Genomic DNA, 15540 nt, shown 5'->3' on the forward strand with positions numbered 1-15540 from the left:
TTAAACATATTAAATAGCCAGTATATTATACATTTCTTGCAGTTTTATTAATAGAAAATTGCTTGAATGTTTTATTGATGATACAACAAATTAAAGTATCAACCTTTTTTCACACACACATGCTTCTATCGTTGACTGGACACATCACGCCCAGAAACGAATATCAAATAAGATGTGGTGCAAAAATGATTCGCAATGTCCATTTTTTGCATGAAATAATTTTTTTTCTTCTGATGAAAAAATTTAACCGATTAGCATTTTAGAAAATTATCCGTGTATCTTTTTTAAACCGAAGATTCACTTCTGACAAAAGAAAATATTTAATGTACCAAATGCATTTCTGTCGAAGCAGCAAGAATTGAAATCAAAACTCACCACATCCAATGAGCGAGATAAAAAAAACACGAAGGTGAACTTTGAATGATGTAAAAAAATCATCAGCATTCCAGGCCAAGCCCTCCCTGACTGTAGATCCAGAGTTGCCTCTACATTCAAAAGAAGAAACGATTGCTTTTGTCTTCAAATGGATTAATCAGTTGTGTGCATATTGGACTTTCACGGACAGCCTGACAAGTTCCGAATTGTTCTTGTTGTTGATACATTTTCCATCTTTTTTTTTTTACTTCATTTATTTTTATTCATTTATTTATTTCGTTTTTGTTGATTGTCAAACTTTCAAAGTGTGAAAATAAGTGCCGGCCATAGAACTTTGAGTGGAATATTAAGCAAAAAATAAAAATTTCAAGGGGTGCTGCAGTTCTTATGGTCGAGGCTCACTAAACGTTAAGCCGAAATACAAAAAAAGTGCTTTTAGATAGATCTAGAAAGCTCAAGGCTTTATGAGATGTCATAATAAATACCTCTTGGAGCTTCCAGCGTTACCGCTATTTCGCCATAGGATTTGTTATCGTTCTGATCATTCTTTTCATTATCGCTTCTGTATTTGGGTTTCCTTCGTCGAAGAGCTGCTATCGTTTTATTATACTAAAAAAACAAGACAAAATAAATTTTAAAATGTGAAAAATAAAATATCAAACAAAATTTTTAAAACAAAAGTTTGAAGTGGTAAAAATCAACAAGTATTTTTTAAGTATCAGAAAAGAATGGGTCACAAAGTAGTTTTGCTGTATCATAAACAATAAAATTAAAGAGGAACTTCATTCAACTCAAATTCAGAAGATAAATTACTAAAAAGAATACAGAAAATATTCTTAAATCGTTTAAGAAAGCTTAGAATGAATAGAATGAAAATAATTTTTGAATTTTTACCTTGTTTGTTGAATTTGATGGACTTTTCATGTGAATTTTCCATGTTGCTACTGAGGAATAATTTTTATCGGCAGCATAACAACGCCACAATGTCTGAAAGAAAAGGAAAAATTGGAATTTAATTTAAATTATAATTGAAGTAACCATCTGGTGTTATTTGTAACTTGATAAATATCCGGGAATAATAATAATAAAGGAAATCACAAATTATATAATAAAACAAAACAAAACAAAAAAACAAAACATTATACATTTATTTTGCTTCGCGATAATAATATCGCGTTTTGAACTACAGACGATAGAAATCGAAACCAACTAAAAACGGAGACGTGTTAAAAAAGGAAATTAGAACGCTTGAAGCTTCCTAATATTTTTGACATCTATTAACTACAGCCTTTTGGCATTCAGGAGGTCAAAGCCTTTGTTAAATATGACAAATTTTACATTCAAGTCAATTAAGAAGTTTGTTGTTGGAACTTAAATTCTGGGAAAGAAATTTAATGATTTTTGGAACCTTAATTCTAAATTTGACTCCTTTTCAAATCAGCAAAAAATAAATCTTTCAGAGTTTTGCTTTTTACATGTACTGCTATATTTATTTGAACAATGATTTTCTAAGAGTTATATTCAAATCTGAAGACAAGCATCACGAATGTTCAGCACGGAATCCTTTCGCGGAACAGCATTCATTAGGATTGTAATGCAAATCTGGTCAACTTTTGAGTAGCATGTCTCAATCAAAACTTACTGTATCAGATGCGATATTAACTTTTCAATCGGTGATAGTTGTTGGGCATGAAGGGCACTACCTCGATAACATTTCTGGATTGGAATTCAAACAAAAATAATGAGCTCCGATTTGGATTTTATGGAGAGCAAGGTAAATTCCGCATGAATTTATTGGGTTTTGAACATATATACGTAATTCAATATCAAAATCTGTATCAGACCAAGACTGTACTGACATACGTGATACACGTGTGAGATGTGTAAGTTTGTGTAAAACTGCATTAAATTTAATTTATGTCGTGTAATAAAAAGAGCAGTATTGAAGATTTATACTCTTACTTTCAAAACTTTAATGTATTATCTTGAAGCGTGTATCTTTCAGATACACAAATGAACTACTAATTGAAATTGGGTCATTTATTTTCCTAAATTTAAAATAACCTTACATAAATTTAAAAAAAGAACAAGAACATATAATCACAACCATTTTAGTACGCCTAAAAAATGAAATTTTAGCCTCATCTGCCCAGTAGCCCTAAATAAAAAATTCTTAATGTTTTAAATGCTACATTTTTACTGACTAAATTAGTGTAATAATTGGAATGCATTAGGAATCATTTCCTACAAAATTCAGTTAGAGAGATCCCCCTCTCCCCGCCAAAAAACCCCCACTTTCTGATGAACTAATAAAGATTTATTCTCATACCCAGGTATAAGATTATGGACATTTGGTAAAGTCGTGACTGTCATGTGTGGTATTGGCGGACATTAGTTATTAAATATTGATATTTGTTGTGATTCTAGTATTTTTACTGAATCTATTGTGCAGTCTTTGGCAATTGGTCCCTGGTATGAAAATACAAAAGTACCGGGAAATCGAATTTGTATTTTGAACACCGATTTTCCGAAAGACTGAAATCAAAATTTGTCAAAGATCTACGATTGTAGATAGATCATACAAAATTTCTTTTATTTAAGTCATTGTTTATTGAGACATTGTCTTTACATGCTTTGTAAAAGTATAGACCAATCTGTCATAGGGTGACTATGACAGATTTGGTTCAAAATAAGATACAAATCTAAATTTTAGATGTTAAACTTATGTACCAAATTTTATTTATCTTGCTTTTTACGCTTTTTCAGCTATTGAGTTCACTTAGATAGCAAAATATACAGACTTCCTCTTAATGGATTTCGTTCAAAATTCGATAGAAATCTACAAATCTGATGCATATTTTATATACGAAATTTCATCTGGCTAGCCTTATGCATTTTTGAATTATGTTCAAAGACAAACAGTTTGAAAAAGGCATTTTTTTTTTTTTATTCAAGAGATTTGAAACTTGAAGATTACTCAAAAATCCGAGTTCGATTTGTTTGATAATTACAATACTTTCTTTTTATATACAAGAGAGTAAAAATCTGAATAGAAATTTAGAAACAATTAAAATTTTGATTTTCACAATACTTTCATAAGAAAAAAATATAGCAGATCCTCGCCTCCCCCCGCACTTATACATAATTTATTGATTGTTGCAAAGGAAGTAGCATATTCACTGTTCAATAATATTATACACAATACGATTGTTTCTGTCTCTGAAAAGAGCAATCGATTGATAAAAAAAAGACTGCTCTGAATAATTCTTTATTAAAAATGAAGAAATTCCTCACTGTAAGTGGAAAAATCTGCGGTTTAGGATGGAATTCACATTTCATGAAAGAGCAGGAGTTTCGGATCTTTTACAATACATGCTATTTCTTGGAACCAGTTATTTTAATATGAAAAAAACAAAAACAAATGAACAACATGAAGAATGATAGCATAAAAGTGTTTTTTCAATATCATACTTTTAGTACTTATAAAAATAAACTATTCACTATGAATGATTCTTATACACATGATTTAAAAATACTCGAATTGAAGATTAAAATAATAAGTAATAGATACGAAATTCATTTTTATCATTATCTGACATATTTTAGTAAATCAATTTTAATCAATTATAAAATTAATATTAATAAAGTTGCATATTTGTTGCAGTAAACTTATATAAAACCAGGGGCAGCCTCAATATTAAACTCAAAAACAAATTCCAAAACTAAGGTTAATATTGTTAAAAGCATTCAAGTGATAAACATTACTTCCTTCTTAAATATTCAGATTGTTGATATTACCTGTATAAGCGTTGCAGCCACTGGAATTTGACGACTAAAATGCTTTTGTCTTTGCTGTTGCTGAACTTTCAAAGCAAACCCTGATCCAAGAATACCCTATTAAAATATTCAAATTTAATAATTAGTATGCATATATGAACACAAATTCCATCCAGCTTTACAATTCATACATTTTTCAAGACATAAATCAAATAACCAAATTTTGTACATATATTGATTAGTTTTCATTGATTAGTTTCAACTTAGTCCACTAATTTTATAAATGGAAAGGATAGGAAAGAAATTTTTTTTGTATGATATCGTATTTCACATATTTATAGAATTACATTTTTATCATTTGTAGTTTAGAGAATTAAGTTGCACTTGGGGCATAACTATTTCGTCCCAATAAACGAACTACTAATTGTAGAGGTGGTCAAACATGTCAACACATCATGCAACACAGTTCAACGAAAAGTTTCTTTATCCATGATGCATGATATTTTTTTTTACCCTTCAATGTATTTAACTTTACAAACAGCTATAGACGAACTTAATTTTTTTCTTTAAGTTTATACCGTAAGACTGGGGTCTGTGGATATACATTCTTCTTTCCTGGTAGCTATGTAACTGTTTGACAATGCGAGATGTATGTAAAAGCTACTTAAGCGACTTGAAATTATAAGAATTATATATTTCTGAATTTATGAACCTTAGATATTTTTTTTCTAAATATCCCCCATTTGAAGCAAAACACTTTTCTCATCCCGAATGCCGTAATGATTGGGAAGCAAAGTAAATACGAGTATTCCTAGGATCATTTTTAGGGGTATTTTGGGACAAAATAATAGAGTTTATGCCACAGTTTTCAACTTAATAAGTGCCATTTTCTCTTATAAAACCGGTGGTGACAAATGAGAGCGAAAAACATGTCATGACCTTGGAGCAACCTGCATTCACCATATCACTGCCCCAAGGAATTACGATCCAAAATTAATTTAAATACTTGGTTTTAATTTGATTAAGCTTGATTTGCACATCCTTTTATATTAAAATGACAACTTGCAAATAATTTTTAAGCATTCACAAGGAAATCTAGAAAGTTGAGGGCAGCTTAAAGCTATGGTGTGCTACGCAATTGGATATTAATTCTGTCCTGCTGTATTTAGCTGCACGTTTACTTCTACTGTATTATTAGAGCTCCAGCGGGGCCTTTTCCAACACAGAAAATAGCGCGCAAGGGCAAAACTCAAGCCATCCAAATAGATTAGTTTATGACTACATTAGACAAGTTTTACAAAAGGCTGATGGTGTATAAAACGTTTTCGAAAAGAAAATTTATTTTTAGGTAATTATATTTTGTGTCGTTCATACACAAAACTTTAAATTATTAAACTGGAAAATTTCGAATGGATAATGAAATCTTTAGTAATTGCTTTAATCTAAAACTAACCACTAACTGTTCCTACTATTCAAATAATTCATAACTGTGGAAAAGAAATTTTACCATGTAATATTTCCTTTTCTATCCACTTCATTAAAAAACAAATATTATCCTTTAATGCTTTTATAATTTCTGAAGAGCTCGCTGAAGTTTATATTTATGGAAGGAACGCAGAAGACAAAGTTATCGTTAAAATTATCAAATTGCAAGTATCCATACTTACAGCAGGAAGAGCAAAAAATGAAACTGTGAAAAGAGCTGAAATACAAGCAAGAAGACGACCAGTCCAAGTTAAAGGAACTTTATCCCCATATCCGATCGTCATCATAGTAACCTGAAATAGAAAATAAATTTGATATAAATGTCGATGATGAGAAACTAAGCAAAATATTTTAAGCCAAGCTCTTCTGCGCTCTTCAAGCAATGTTAAGGATTAAATTTTTTTTTTTTTTTTTTTTTTTATATTGAGATCTTTTTCTCAAAAACTTAGTTAATTTTAGAATTAAAATAATACAATAGCATCCAAACATAAAAAGATAATTTTAGCATAAAAGATCTCAATAGAATATTCATATTTAGTATCAATATGGACACATTTAATCACAATGGATAGCATTTTGTGATCAATCAGAATATAATAAGGAAATGCCCTATTAATCTTAAAAAAATAAATCTGCTATATTTTTATAACATAAATATAAAGTCAGCTTTTAAAAAATAAAACTTAAAATATTCTTATAGAATTGAATAATCTGAAAAACAAATGCATTCATAAATTTTTGAAATCTTGTGTTTCATGAATGAGTATTAATAAGGAATTGCACAAAAAAATGAATAATAGAAATATTTAAATAAAAATGAATCAATTTTCAATATTGACTTGAATTCGATTGTTTATAATTTTAAGAAATGTTTAGAAAAATTTGCGATATTATTGTTAATCACTGAATCATTTAAAAAAATGTAACATTATATTTGTATGGAAAAAGCGATTAATTGAATTATTTAATTACAAAATTTTACTGAAATTAAGTTCCCGCAACAAATTCCAAATTTTATCGTCAAACAACGCAAATTATTATTTAAAAAATCTGGAGAATGACAGCTTTTGCAGTAAAAAATCCAAAACACTTTCAAATTAAACAATCAATAATTTAAATTTTAATGAGATGTTGACAAGATCAATTTTTCAGTGAAAATCTTTTAATATTTGAAAAAAAAAAGGAAAATTATAAGTGTTCTAATCAATATATGGAAGGTAAAGTAACGTTCAGAATAGGGCGATAGGGAAAGTCCCTTTAAGACCTTTCAATTCAAAATGGTGTCTCGTATAACCAAAAAAATAATGTCTACGTATAATAAAATAACTATGCTGCATCTACTGAGAAAGGTTGAAGCCCCCCTAGGTACGAAATAAGGAAGTTACAAAGAATAACTCCAAAAAACAAAGGAAATCGGACAAAAAGTCTAGTTAGAAAAACATACGTGGTACTAAGATAAACACAAGAAGTTTCTTGATCTGTAAAAGTTGAGGATTTTTGCGATTATAAACTTTTCGTGATTTGACAAAGGGTTAATCGAAAATTGAATAATCTATCCTCAGATAACCCTCCACTCCTTACACCCGAGTGCGTTTTATATATTTTTTAAATTATAATTTTTTTTTATTTACTTTCTTCATTGTTTAAATTTCACTTCACGATTGCTTAACTAGGGAAGACGATTATAACGGAGCAAACATTTTTTAATTTTCAAACGAACCCTTTTTCATGTCACAATGATTTTAATCGTAAATATTTCCTCCAATTTTATAAATAACTCCAAGAATTTTTTTTGTGCCTTTATTATGGTTTTAAGTGCTTTATTATAGCGGAAAACTTTCTAACTGGATATGTTGGTAGATCCTTATTTTTTGAGTCATTTCTGTGAAATTTTCTTATTTAGCCGCAAGGGGTGCTGCAATCTGTCTCCTTAAATTCATCATAGTCCCTTTACTATGATTATTTCCGAGTTACAAGTTACTTCCTTGGTTATATGAGACACCGTTTTGAATATAAAAGAGCTTGAAAAGATTTTAACAATCACCATGTACATGCAATTTCTTATATTGAAGTATTTTTTTTTATTCAATCAAATTTTTTACAAACGAATTGTTTCTGAAATCTAAGATACTTACCACTCCCCACCAAAGAGCATCTGCATAGGTAGCAAATGCTGTTGATGGCATGTTATCAATGATGACATCTTTCTCAACTAGGAACATAAAATAGGAAGAAAATACTAGACCTAGAAATCCTATATACAATGCTGTGAACATTTCCTGAAACGAAATATGTTTTCAGTTATATAGCACTGAAAAAAATTCGCAAGAATAATTATTACAAAACATTTAGTTATAAATAAGCATATTAATTAAAAATAGTTTGCTTAAAACTGAAAATTTCAGATTTCTTTAAACATTTCAAAATGTAAATTACAAAAAAAAAAAAAAAAAAAAAAAAAAAAAATATTGTTACGCAGTGCAGAAAAGAACAGAAAAGAAACGGGAAAAAAATGCATCTTCTATTACGTTAGAACCTAGACATACTAATTAAAAGAAAAGCAAACGCAATTATTCAGCACATCATGTTTCTTTCCAAGTATACTTAATATCTTAGTGAGCTATGTTTTACTTATTTTTCAAAAAATTGACTGAAATAAAATCAATATAAAAGATTATTCTGAAATTGCTGAAAAAAATTAAACATCTGAGTTGATTCTTTGAGTTCGATTCATGATTCTTCAAAATCTTTGAGTTTTGAAAAATTAAGAGTTTCTATTAAAAGATGAATAGGTAATTAAAACTGTGATTATTTATTCAAACAAATAAATCGGTTTGAATTTCATTGCAACAATAAGAATTATTGTCGCAAACATTAAACAATTTTTAAAAAAATCATTATAATTAAAAAATATTGTACAGAAACGAAATTGAATCATTAAGATTTTTTTCAGTTTTAAATTGGTATAAAAATTATTTTTGTGCATTTTTTTCCCGACTATCTCGGAAAAGTGAGAAAATCTCGCAAAATTTTAACTAAAATTAAATTTCAAAATTTCATAGGTAGAAATATTATACATATTTCCACCATTCAAAGCATAATTGCCCCAAATTTGGTAGCAAATTAAGTTGAAACGGTCTGATTAATTTAAAGCATCAACAGATATTATAGATACACACAATCTTTGTTGTACAAAAGAATGATTAATTAAGTTGTCCATTTAATTCCTATGTAAGAAACTCAGTATTGGACATTGAGTGCAAGAATATGGAATAGCCAAAAGAATTAGATTGTGATTTTTAGAACTCCTTGTTTGATGAAGGAGTTGCTTTTAATAACCTGTATTTGAAATCATAAATCGAATGAAGCTTTATGAAATATATATCGTTTTGAATTCAATTAGGTATCAATTCCATTCGGCACAGAGAAATCCCACCTGCCTGTGTTCCATGATTACTGAGCCTAAAAGTCTCCAGCAGCCACCTTCTCTATCGACATGTAGCATGCGAAGAATCTGAAGAAATCTGACGCCACTGTTAAAATATAAAAATATACAATTATTATTAAAATACCACTGCATATATAAATTTGTTTTAAAATGTATTAAAACTAAATTATTTATATTCACTCCTTTTCCCACCACGAAGTATATTATGCATTATCGATAAAGGAAGAAATGCAAGCACTCTGTAGAAATCTTTATATTTTTACATTATTGGAAACTAATCGCCTCAAACGACTAGTTGGCTAGCCAGGAATATTGGTTACATTTGAATTTCTGGTTAATTTTTTTTTTTAACTTCCTTGTTTTTGATTCTGCCAAATTGTCTGGCATTAAAACTGTATTACTCTAAATGCTTCAGTTAACTTCTGTTTATTAGGTACATAAACCTTCCAAATGGAAATAGTTTCATAGCGTCTTATCACTATTAAAAATGTAAATATCCGTTATATTTATATTTTAAATTTTGAGATGTATTGGTTTCACATTTTTTTTTATCTACACAGATAATAACAATTCAACAATGAAAAAATATATGATCAAATATTTGATGATGCTATAGAAATTATTTGAATTTCACAGTGACAGTATAATCTATTATAAGAAATAATATTTTTTTAAAATAATTGCCAGAATTTAAATATAATTTGCATGCTTGCTAAATTTGTATCATTAGAAAGACAATTCAAATTTTGAAACGGCATAAAATTAATTTGTGCTACAATATTTTCGGAAGTTATTGCCAGAAAAATAAAATTATGTTTAGCTTTTAATATTACAAAAAATCGCCCGTCTAAAAGGGGCACATGTGCCATGTTCAAAATTTGGTAGCTGTAGATTGGCGGTCAAGGCTGTAGACCGCCAACACAGATACATTTCGTTGTTATTATGCATAAAATAATCACCTAAAATTGCATTCATTCCATGTTTTAAATAGTTACCGATTAGAGAAAGCTTTTTTAAAAAATTATGTCTGCCCATGAATATGGTTAATTCAAAAAATGCAATCATTTTAAAAGATGAAATTTACACTAATTTCTATCAAATTTTGGAGGAAACTAAAAAGAAATCTGCTTCTTTGAGAATATATGAATACGTATATTTCAGCTTTCGCATCGAGATAAATAATTGAAATTCAGCCTTCGATTTTTAACAGCAGAACTGTAGATGCGCTTTGGAATATTGTTTGCAACGGCACAACAAGTTTTGCACCAATTCTCACACAACCGCACCAGCTATATTCATTTCTATTAATTCAAAAGATATTTTACATTGGCGAGCATCAATAACTTCCGATATCCATTAAGCGTTTTACAGCATTTAAATATAGATAATTTTCGATCATAACAAAATATTGTACATTCATGAATTAAGTCCATCACATTAAAATTCCATTTATTTTCCATCCCATTGTGTACTATTACAGAAAAATAAATTGTATCAACAAGAATATCACATGCAAAAATAAGATATTTAAACGATGTTATAATTAGAATTATTTTCACCATTATTTTGATCCTTTTGACACAAAAATAGGATTTAGATAGAATTTATGAATGAATTCACAGAAATGAATATTGGCTATAGCTGGAGGTAATCCAAAACCATTGCAGGATCGCTTTGTTTTCGTGCCAGGCGTAAACTCAAACTGAACTCGCGATTGTGTAATTTTTGGCTCAAGCACCTTTTTCAATAGCAGAGTGAACCGCCGTTATATTAAAACGATATAAAAAGGAGCTACAGGTTTTAAAAGTGGCTATTTTCTTGTTCCTTTATTCCTTAAAAAAATTCTTAAAATTTGTGTTCAGTACTTTTAATGATAAAAAATTCCATATCCGGTTCGACCTTATTCAGAATGTATAATTTGAACTAATGCTTTATGTAAATAAAAAAGAAAATCATTTATCAAAAAATAAGTTTCAAAATTATCATTTTTCCTTATTCGCTGTAGGAAGATCTGATAACTACTTTAATATCCTAATTTCTGTTTAGCAAATTTTTGGTTAACATGAAGATTCCTTTTAACCCTTCTTTGTACGATTTTTTTTTGTGAAATAAATCAGAGTAATATAATTCATGCTCCAGATTAAAGGAAAAATGTTTTTAAAAATCCTAGTGTATGATGGAAATATCCATCATCATGCAAATTCACATGTTAAGCTCGGTACAAAATCTTTAATGTTCCGCTCTTCTAAATTTCTCCACTCATTATCGTTTTTATTAGCAAAAAATAATTAAAAGTTAAAAAATATTCAAGAAATCGACACTAAAATTTCTGTTTCTTCCAACCACAACAGAAAGCGGAATGATAAGTTCAAACCCGCTATAATGATTGTGACATTTGATTTTTTTGACAGCTACGCTTCTTATTCCGCAATAGTCGCGAAAAAATTTGCCAGCAACAACCAATTAGCTAAATGTTATGATAGAAATATCCATCATCATACTAAGAAGAGTTAAACATAAGTTTAATTCAGAATTAATATAAAGCTTATTAAGTTAAAGCCACTATTTCTTAACAACGTGATATCTCAGTCACATGACAGACGTCAATGCGAGTATCCCAATTGCATTTTGTGTCACGCTGTAACGTAACATCAAGTTTTCTTTCCTTCCTGTAAGACGTGAAAGGAATTCTAAATAGTTTAACACGTAATCGCAAACGCTTATTATAGTCATTCAATTTCCCCATTAAAGTGCACAAGAGCTAAAAGTGTGCGGCAACTTAACTCGTTTGACATGCAACATGTGAGGATAAATTAATTTTTATTTCAGCCTGCTTTTCTGTCGAATCTGGTAAAACATGTTTCGGGAGATAGCTTTTGTAACAAAAGAAATTCGAAAAAACTTGTAAAATGGTGTCAAATCAAGTCAGCATGGTGCAAGTAAATCTACTGCATATATTGCAGAAGGAAAAGAAATTTCAGCATTGTGAATGGCAACATGCAAGTGGATGATAATTATAGTATAGTGATGGGTGAAATAAATCGACAGAATTCATTATGAAGAGCACTTAATATATGAGTGTTTTTGCAAAATATGCTATGTCTTTTAATGTCAAAATATCTATAATTTTACCACGATGCATGGGCCATTCATTAATAATACATTAGTATTAACAACAAGTTGTTCATCTAATATTGAAATGCAATTTTATTTCATATTTTTAAGCAAGAAATTAAAAAAAAACCCAAGTAGGAAAAATATTTACCGTACGGCTTTGACACTAAATGTGTGTCCATCAGATCCAAGAAATATTACAAGAAAACTAGAAATGATGATGACAAGATCTAATAAAAAAAAAAAGGATTCGTTAACGTTATATTACAAGATTTTCAGCAATATGTTAATAACAACTCAAAAGATGATAAGATGTAACGAGAATGATGATAATTTAAGTCAACATTATCTTAAATTTGTTTTTACAATACTTACGATGCAATTTGTTTCGAAAAATATTTAATAAAAAATTATTTGTATCTATTTCTGTAATACAGTGGTTATTAAATTTCTAATCATTGTAAAAATGTTGGTTAGAATATTTCAATTAAAAATAATCAGCAGAATTGTGCAGATTAGCTCATATTCCAATCCTTCGTATTAAGCAAGATAAATTATGTAAAAAATATTCATTATTTGACTTTATATTATTTTTTGCATTGAATTATTTTTTCATATTTTTATATTATATATTGTACCGGTAACGACAACTACAATTATATGTTACAGTTATCGTTAAAATAAAAACTCGGTTATTTCACAGAATTTGATCAAACAGACTATGAAATAATTGAATTATACATCATAACATACAATTACATAACAATTTTTGTAATGATACTCTGATTACAATATCAATTGGTATATAATGAGTTTCTTTGAGAATGAAATTTAATAGAGTATTTCATATCCGAATTATATACGCTTCTCAGACATCAGAGCATTTATCTAGTACAGGGTGTGCACAAATTATGGACCCGACTTTAAAAAATGATATTTTTTGAAAGTACTGTACATATTATAATAAGTAATACATGAATTTAAAGAAAAATACACCCAGTTTTTTTCCAGTTATAAATATTCGGTGCGTGATCCTCTTGTTACACAGCATACATCCCATCTATAATCCAGTTCGTTCCAAACATTTTGTAGCATCACTCTGTCAATGGCTCTGAATGCTGAAAAAATGGCTTCTTTAAGTTCTGACAGTATTTTAAGCATTGGTGGGGCATAAATAATGTCTTTGACGTAACCCCCCCCCACACACAAAAAAAGAAATTCGCATTTGTTCAGCATTCAGAACCATTGACAGAGTGATGCCACATAATGTTTGGAACGAACTGGATTACAGATGGGAGGTATGCTGTGTAACAAGAGGATCACGCACCGAATATTTATAACTGGAAAAAAACTGGGTGTATTTTTCTTTAAATTCATGTATTACTTATTGCAATATGTACAGTTTCGAAAATGATTTTTTAAAAACGGATCCATCATTTGTGCTCAACATTTGTAATAATCTAGAAAATGCTAAAATTAAGTGATGTCGTTAGATTATAACTTAAATACTCTTTTTGATAAAACGAGACGATTTTGTTTTGAGGAGGAGAAATCAGACAAGATGATGACAATCTGAGAATGATTGCAAATCAGAATTTCTACACCATTTTGTGTATATTTTAAATGCGATCTTCCTGCCTTCAAACCAAAGTTTGTGACCATCCTCTTTGAAATCGAATTATAGAAAATGAAACTTAAAATGGTATACATGAGAAATTACTTTTTATTAGTCATAAAAAAATAATGCACAACTATATCAGGAGTATGTTGCAAAATGTATCTTACCTATAATACAAATGGGTTTAGAAGCGAACCTCAGGCGTCCATAAAGACCCAAGTATTTGCTTCTACAGCCTGCCGACCAAAAGCGTGCAATGTATTCGATTGTGAAAATTGATACAAGCATAACTTCCTAAAAATACAGAATAATAAGTTCTTTATAATATAAATTAAAAAACAGCGAATCACGTAATTTTAAATTACGGGATTCCGCAAACATATAATATAAGCATTTAGCAATTTCATGACAGTAGAAACTTTAATTTTGTTTTCTAAATATATTACTAGTTGCTTTGACTGAAAGGCTTACATTTCAGCAATGAAACATGTTTTACAGATTAATTTATATTTTTTAAGGACAGAACAGATGTGTTAAAGAAAACAATACTAAAAAAAATGCAATTAAGCTGATTGCAAATTTTTCCGCAATACAAACCTACTTAATACCAAATCTTTTCATATCCCTTTTATGACAGTATGTTTGAAATGATGAAGCATTGATAAAAGACGTATTATCAACACATTTAAAAAAATTGTATCAAATCCAAAATACCAGTCCTCCAAATATAACTCCTGATATGATTTCGGCAATTTTATTTCATGTGAAAACTCACGATCTTCTGTGTTCTCCTGCCCCCCCCCCAACCACCTTCACTTTTCAAGATATTTTGCAAAATAAAACTTTGACCCAACTTCAGTAATTGAACTGATTTCGCCGATTTTGTTCAATTAACTTTTTCCACTTTGCATAAATAACTAATGAATCAGAATGCTTTGTGTTTATCGAGCAAATGTACTTTAAAATGTACTTTTTTCATCTGTTTGATCTTTAGGGTTGGTTGCATACTTAATGAGTGCTATTAATAAGGTGGATGAATAACTGGTTTCCGAAGGCGGCTAGAAAATATTGGTAGACTATTCAAACAAGTGAGAGCCTGCTTACTTATCCGTAAACTTTTAATTTACGAACTCGTGATGGTATAATGAGAAATATAATTTTCCATATAATTAAGAAATGATTATTCCTATAGCTTTTTTTAATAAAATATCTATATAATCTTATAAAATGCAAATGTTAAATAACCACTAAGCAGTGTAATGAACATTGAAGGATTCCATTTAGAGTTCAGTCAGTTGTACAATACTTGAGAAGCTTTAATTACAGAAGATTTAATGCATACAAGATTTTACTACGTAAATTCTTTAAGTCCGATGGAATTTAAAAATAATTTCGGAGGATTGCGATTAAAGATTAGCTGCTAAAATACAAATATATTAATAGTCAAAGCCACCCATTTAAATAATTTTATATGCATAAATATTAAAGAAACTGATACTTACTACGACATATACAATTCTTGAATATACAGCTTTATTTTCAGCTACCGTGGCTAATACACTCAAGAATAAGGATCCTAGTATAGATGTGTATCTTTGAGAAAAAAATTTATAACAAAGGTTAGCACCAAAAGTTGCATAAAGATATTTTATAATTATAAATTTAATAACTTCAAAATGAAATATAATTTCAGTTGTTCATTGCATTGTAACAAAAGAAGATA

The 15540-nt window shown here is 29.0% G+C and overlaps 1 protein-coding gene across 5 annotated transcripts in view; it reads right to left on the reverse strand.

Moving 5' to 3' along the window:
- Window positions 1-15540, reverse strand: part of LOC129963084 (potassium voltage-gated channel subfamily KQT member 1-like) — a 161437-nt gene that overhangs the window by 8877 nt on the left and 137020 nt on the right. For all 5 annotated transcript variants that reach the window (XM_056077121.1, XM_056077125.1, XM_056077122.1 and 2 more), the window contains 9 exons: window positions 15320-15410; window positions 13985-14111; window positions 12351-12429; window positions 9074-9170; window positions 7773-7916; window positions 5820-5930; window positions 4174-4269; window positions 1270-1362; window positions 861-984 (listed from right to left, as the gene is read on the reverse strand). In XM_056077121.1, coding sequence (XP_055933096.1) covers window positions 861-984; window positions 1270-1362; window positions 4174-4269; window positions 5820-5930; window positions 7773-7916; window positions 9074-9170; window positions 12351-12429; window positions 13985-14111; window positions 15320-15410 — 962 coding nt within the window. The remainder of the gene's footprint in view (window positions 1-860; window positions 985-1269; window positions 1363-4173; window positions 4270-5819; window positions 5931-7772; window positions 7917-9073; window positions 9171-12350; window positions 12430-13984; window positions 14112-15319; window positions 15411-15540) is intronic.

This window comes from Argiope bruennichi, chromosome 3 (genome assembly GCF_947563725.1).
Source record: "Argiope bruennichi chromosome 3, qqArgBrue1.1, whole genome shotgun sequence".
In the NCBI taxonomy this organism is placed as follows: Eukaryota; Metazoa; Arthropoda; class Arachnida; order Araneae; family Araneidae; genus Argiope; species Argiope bruennichi.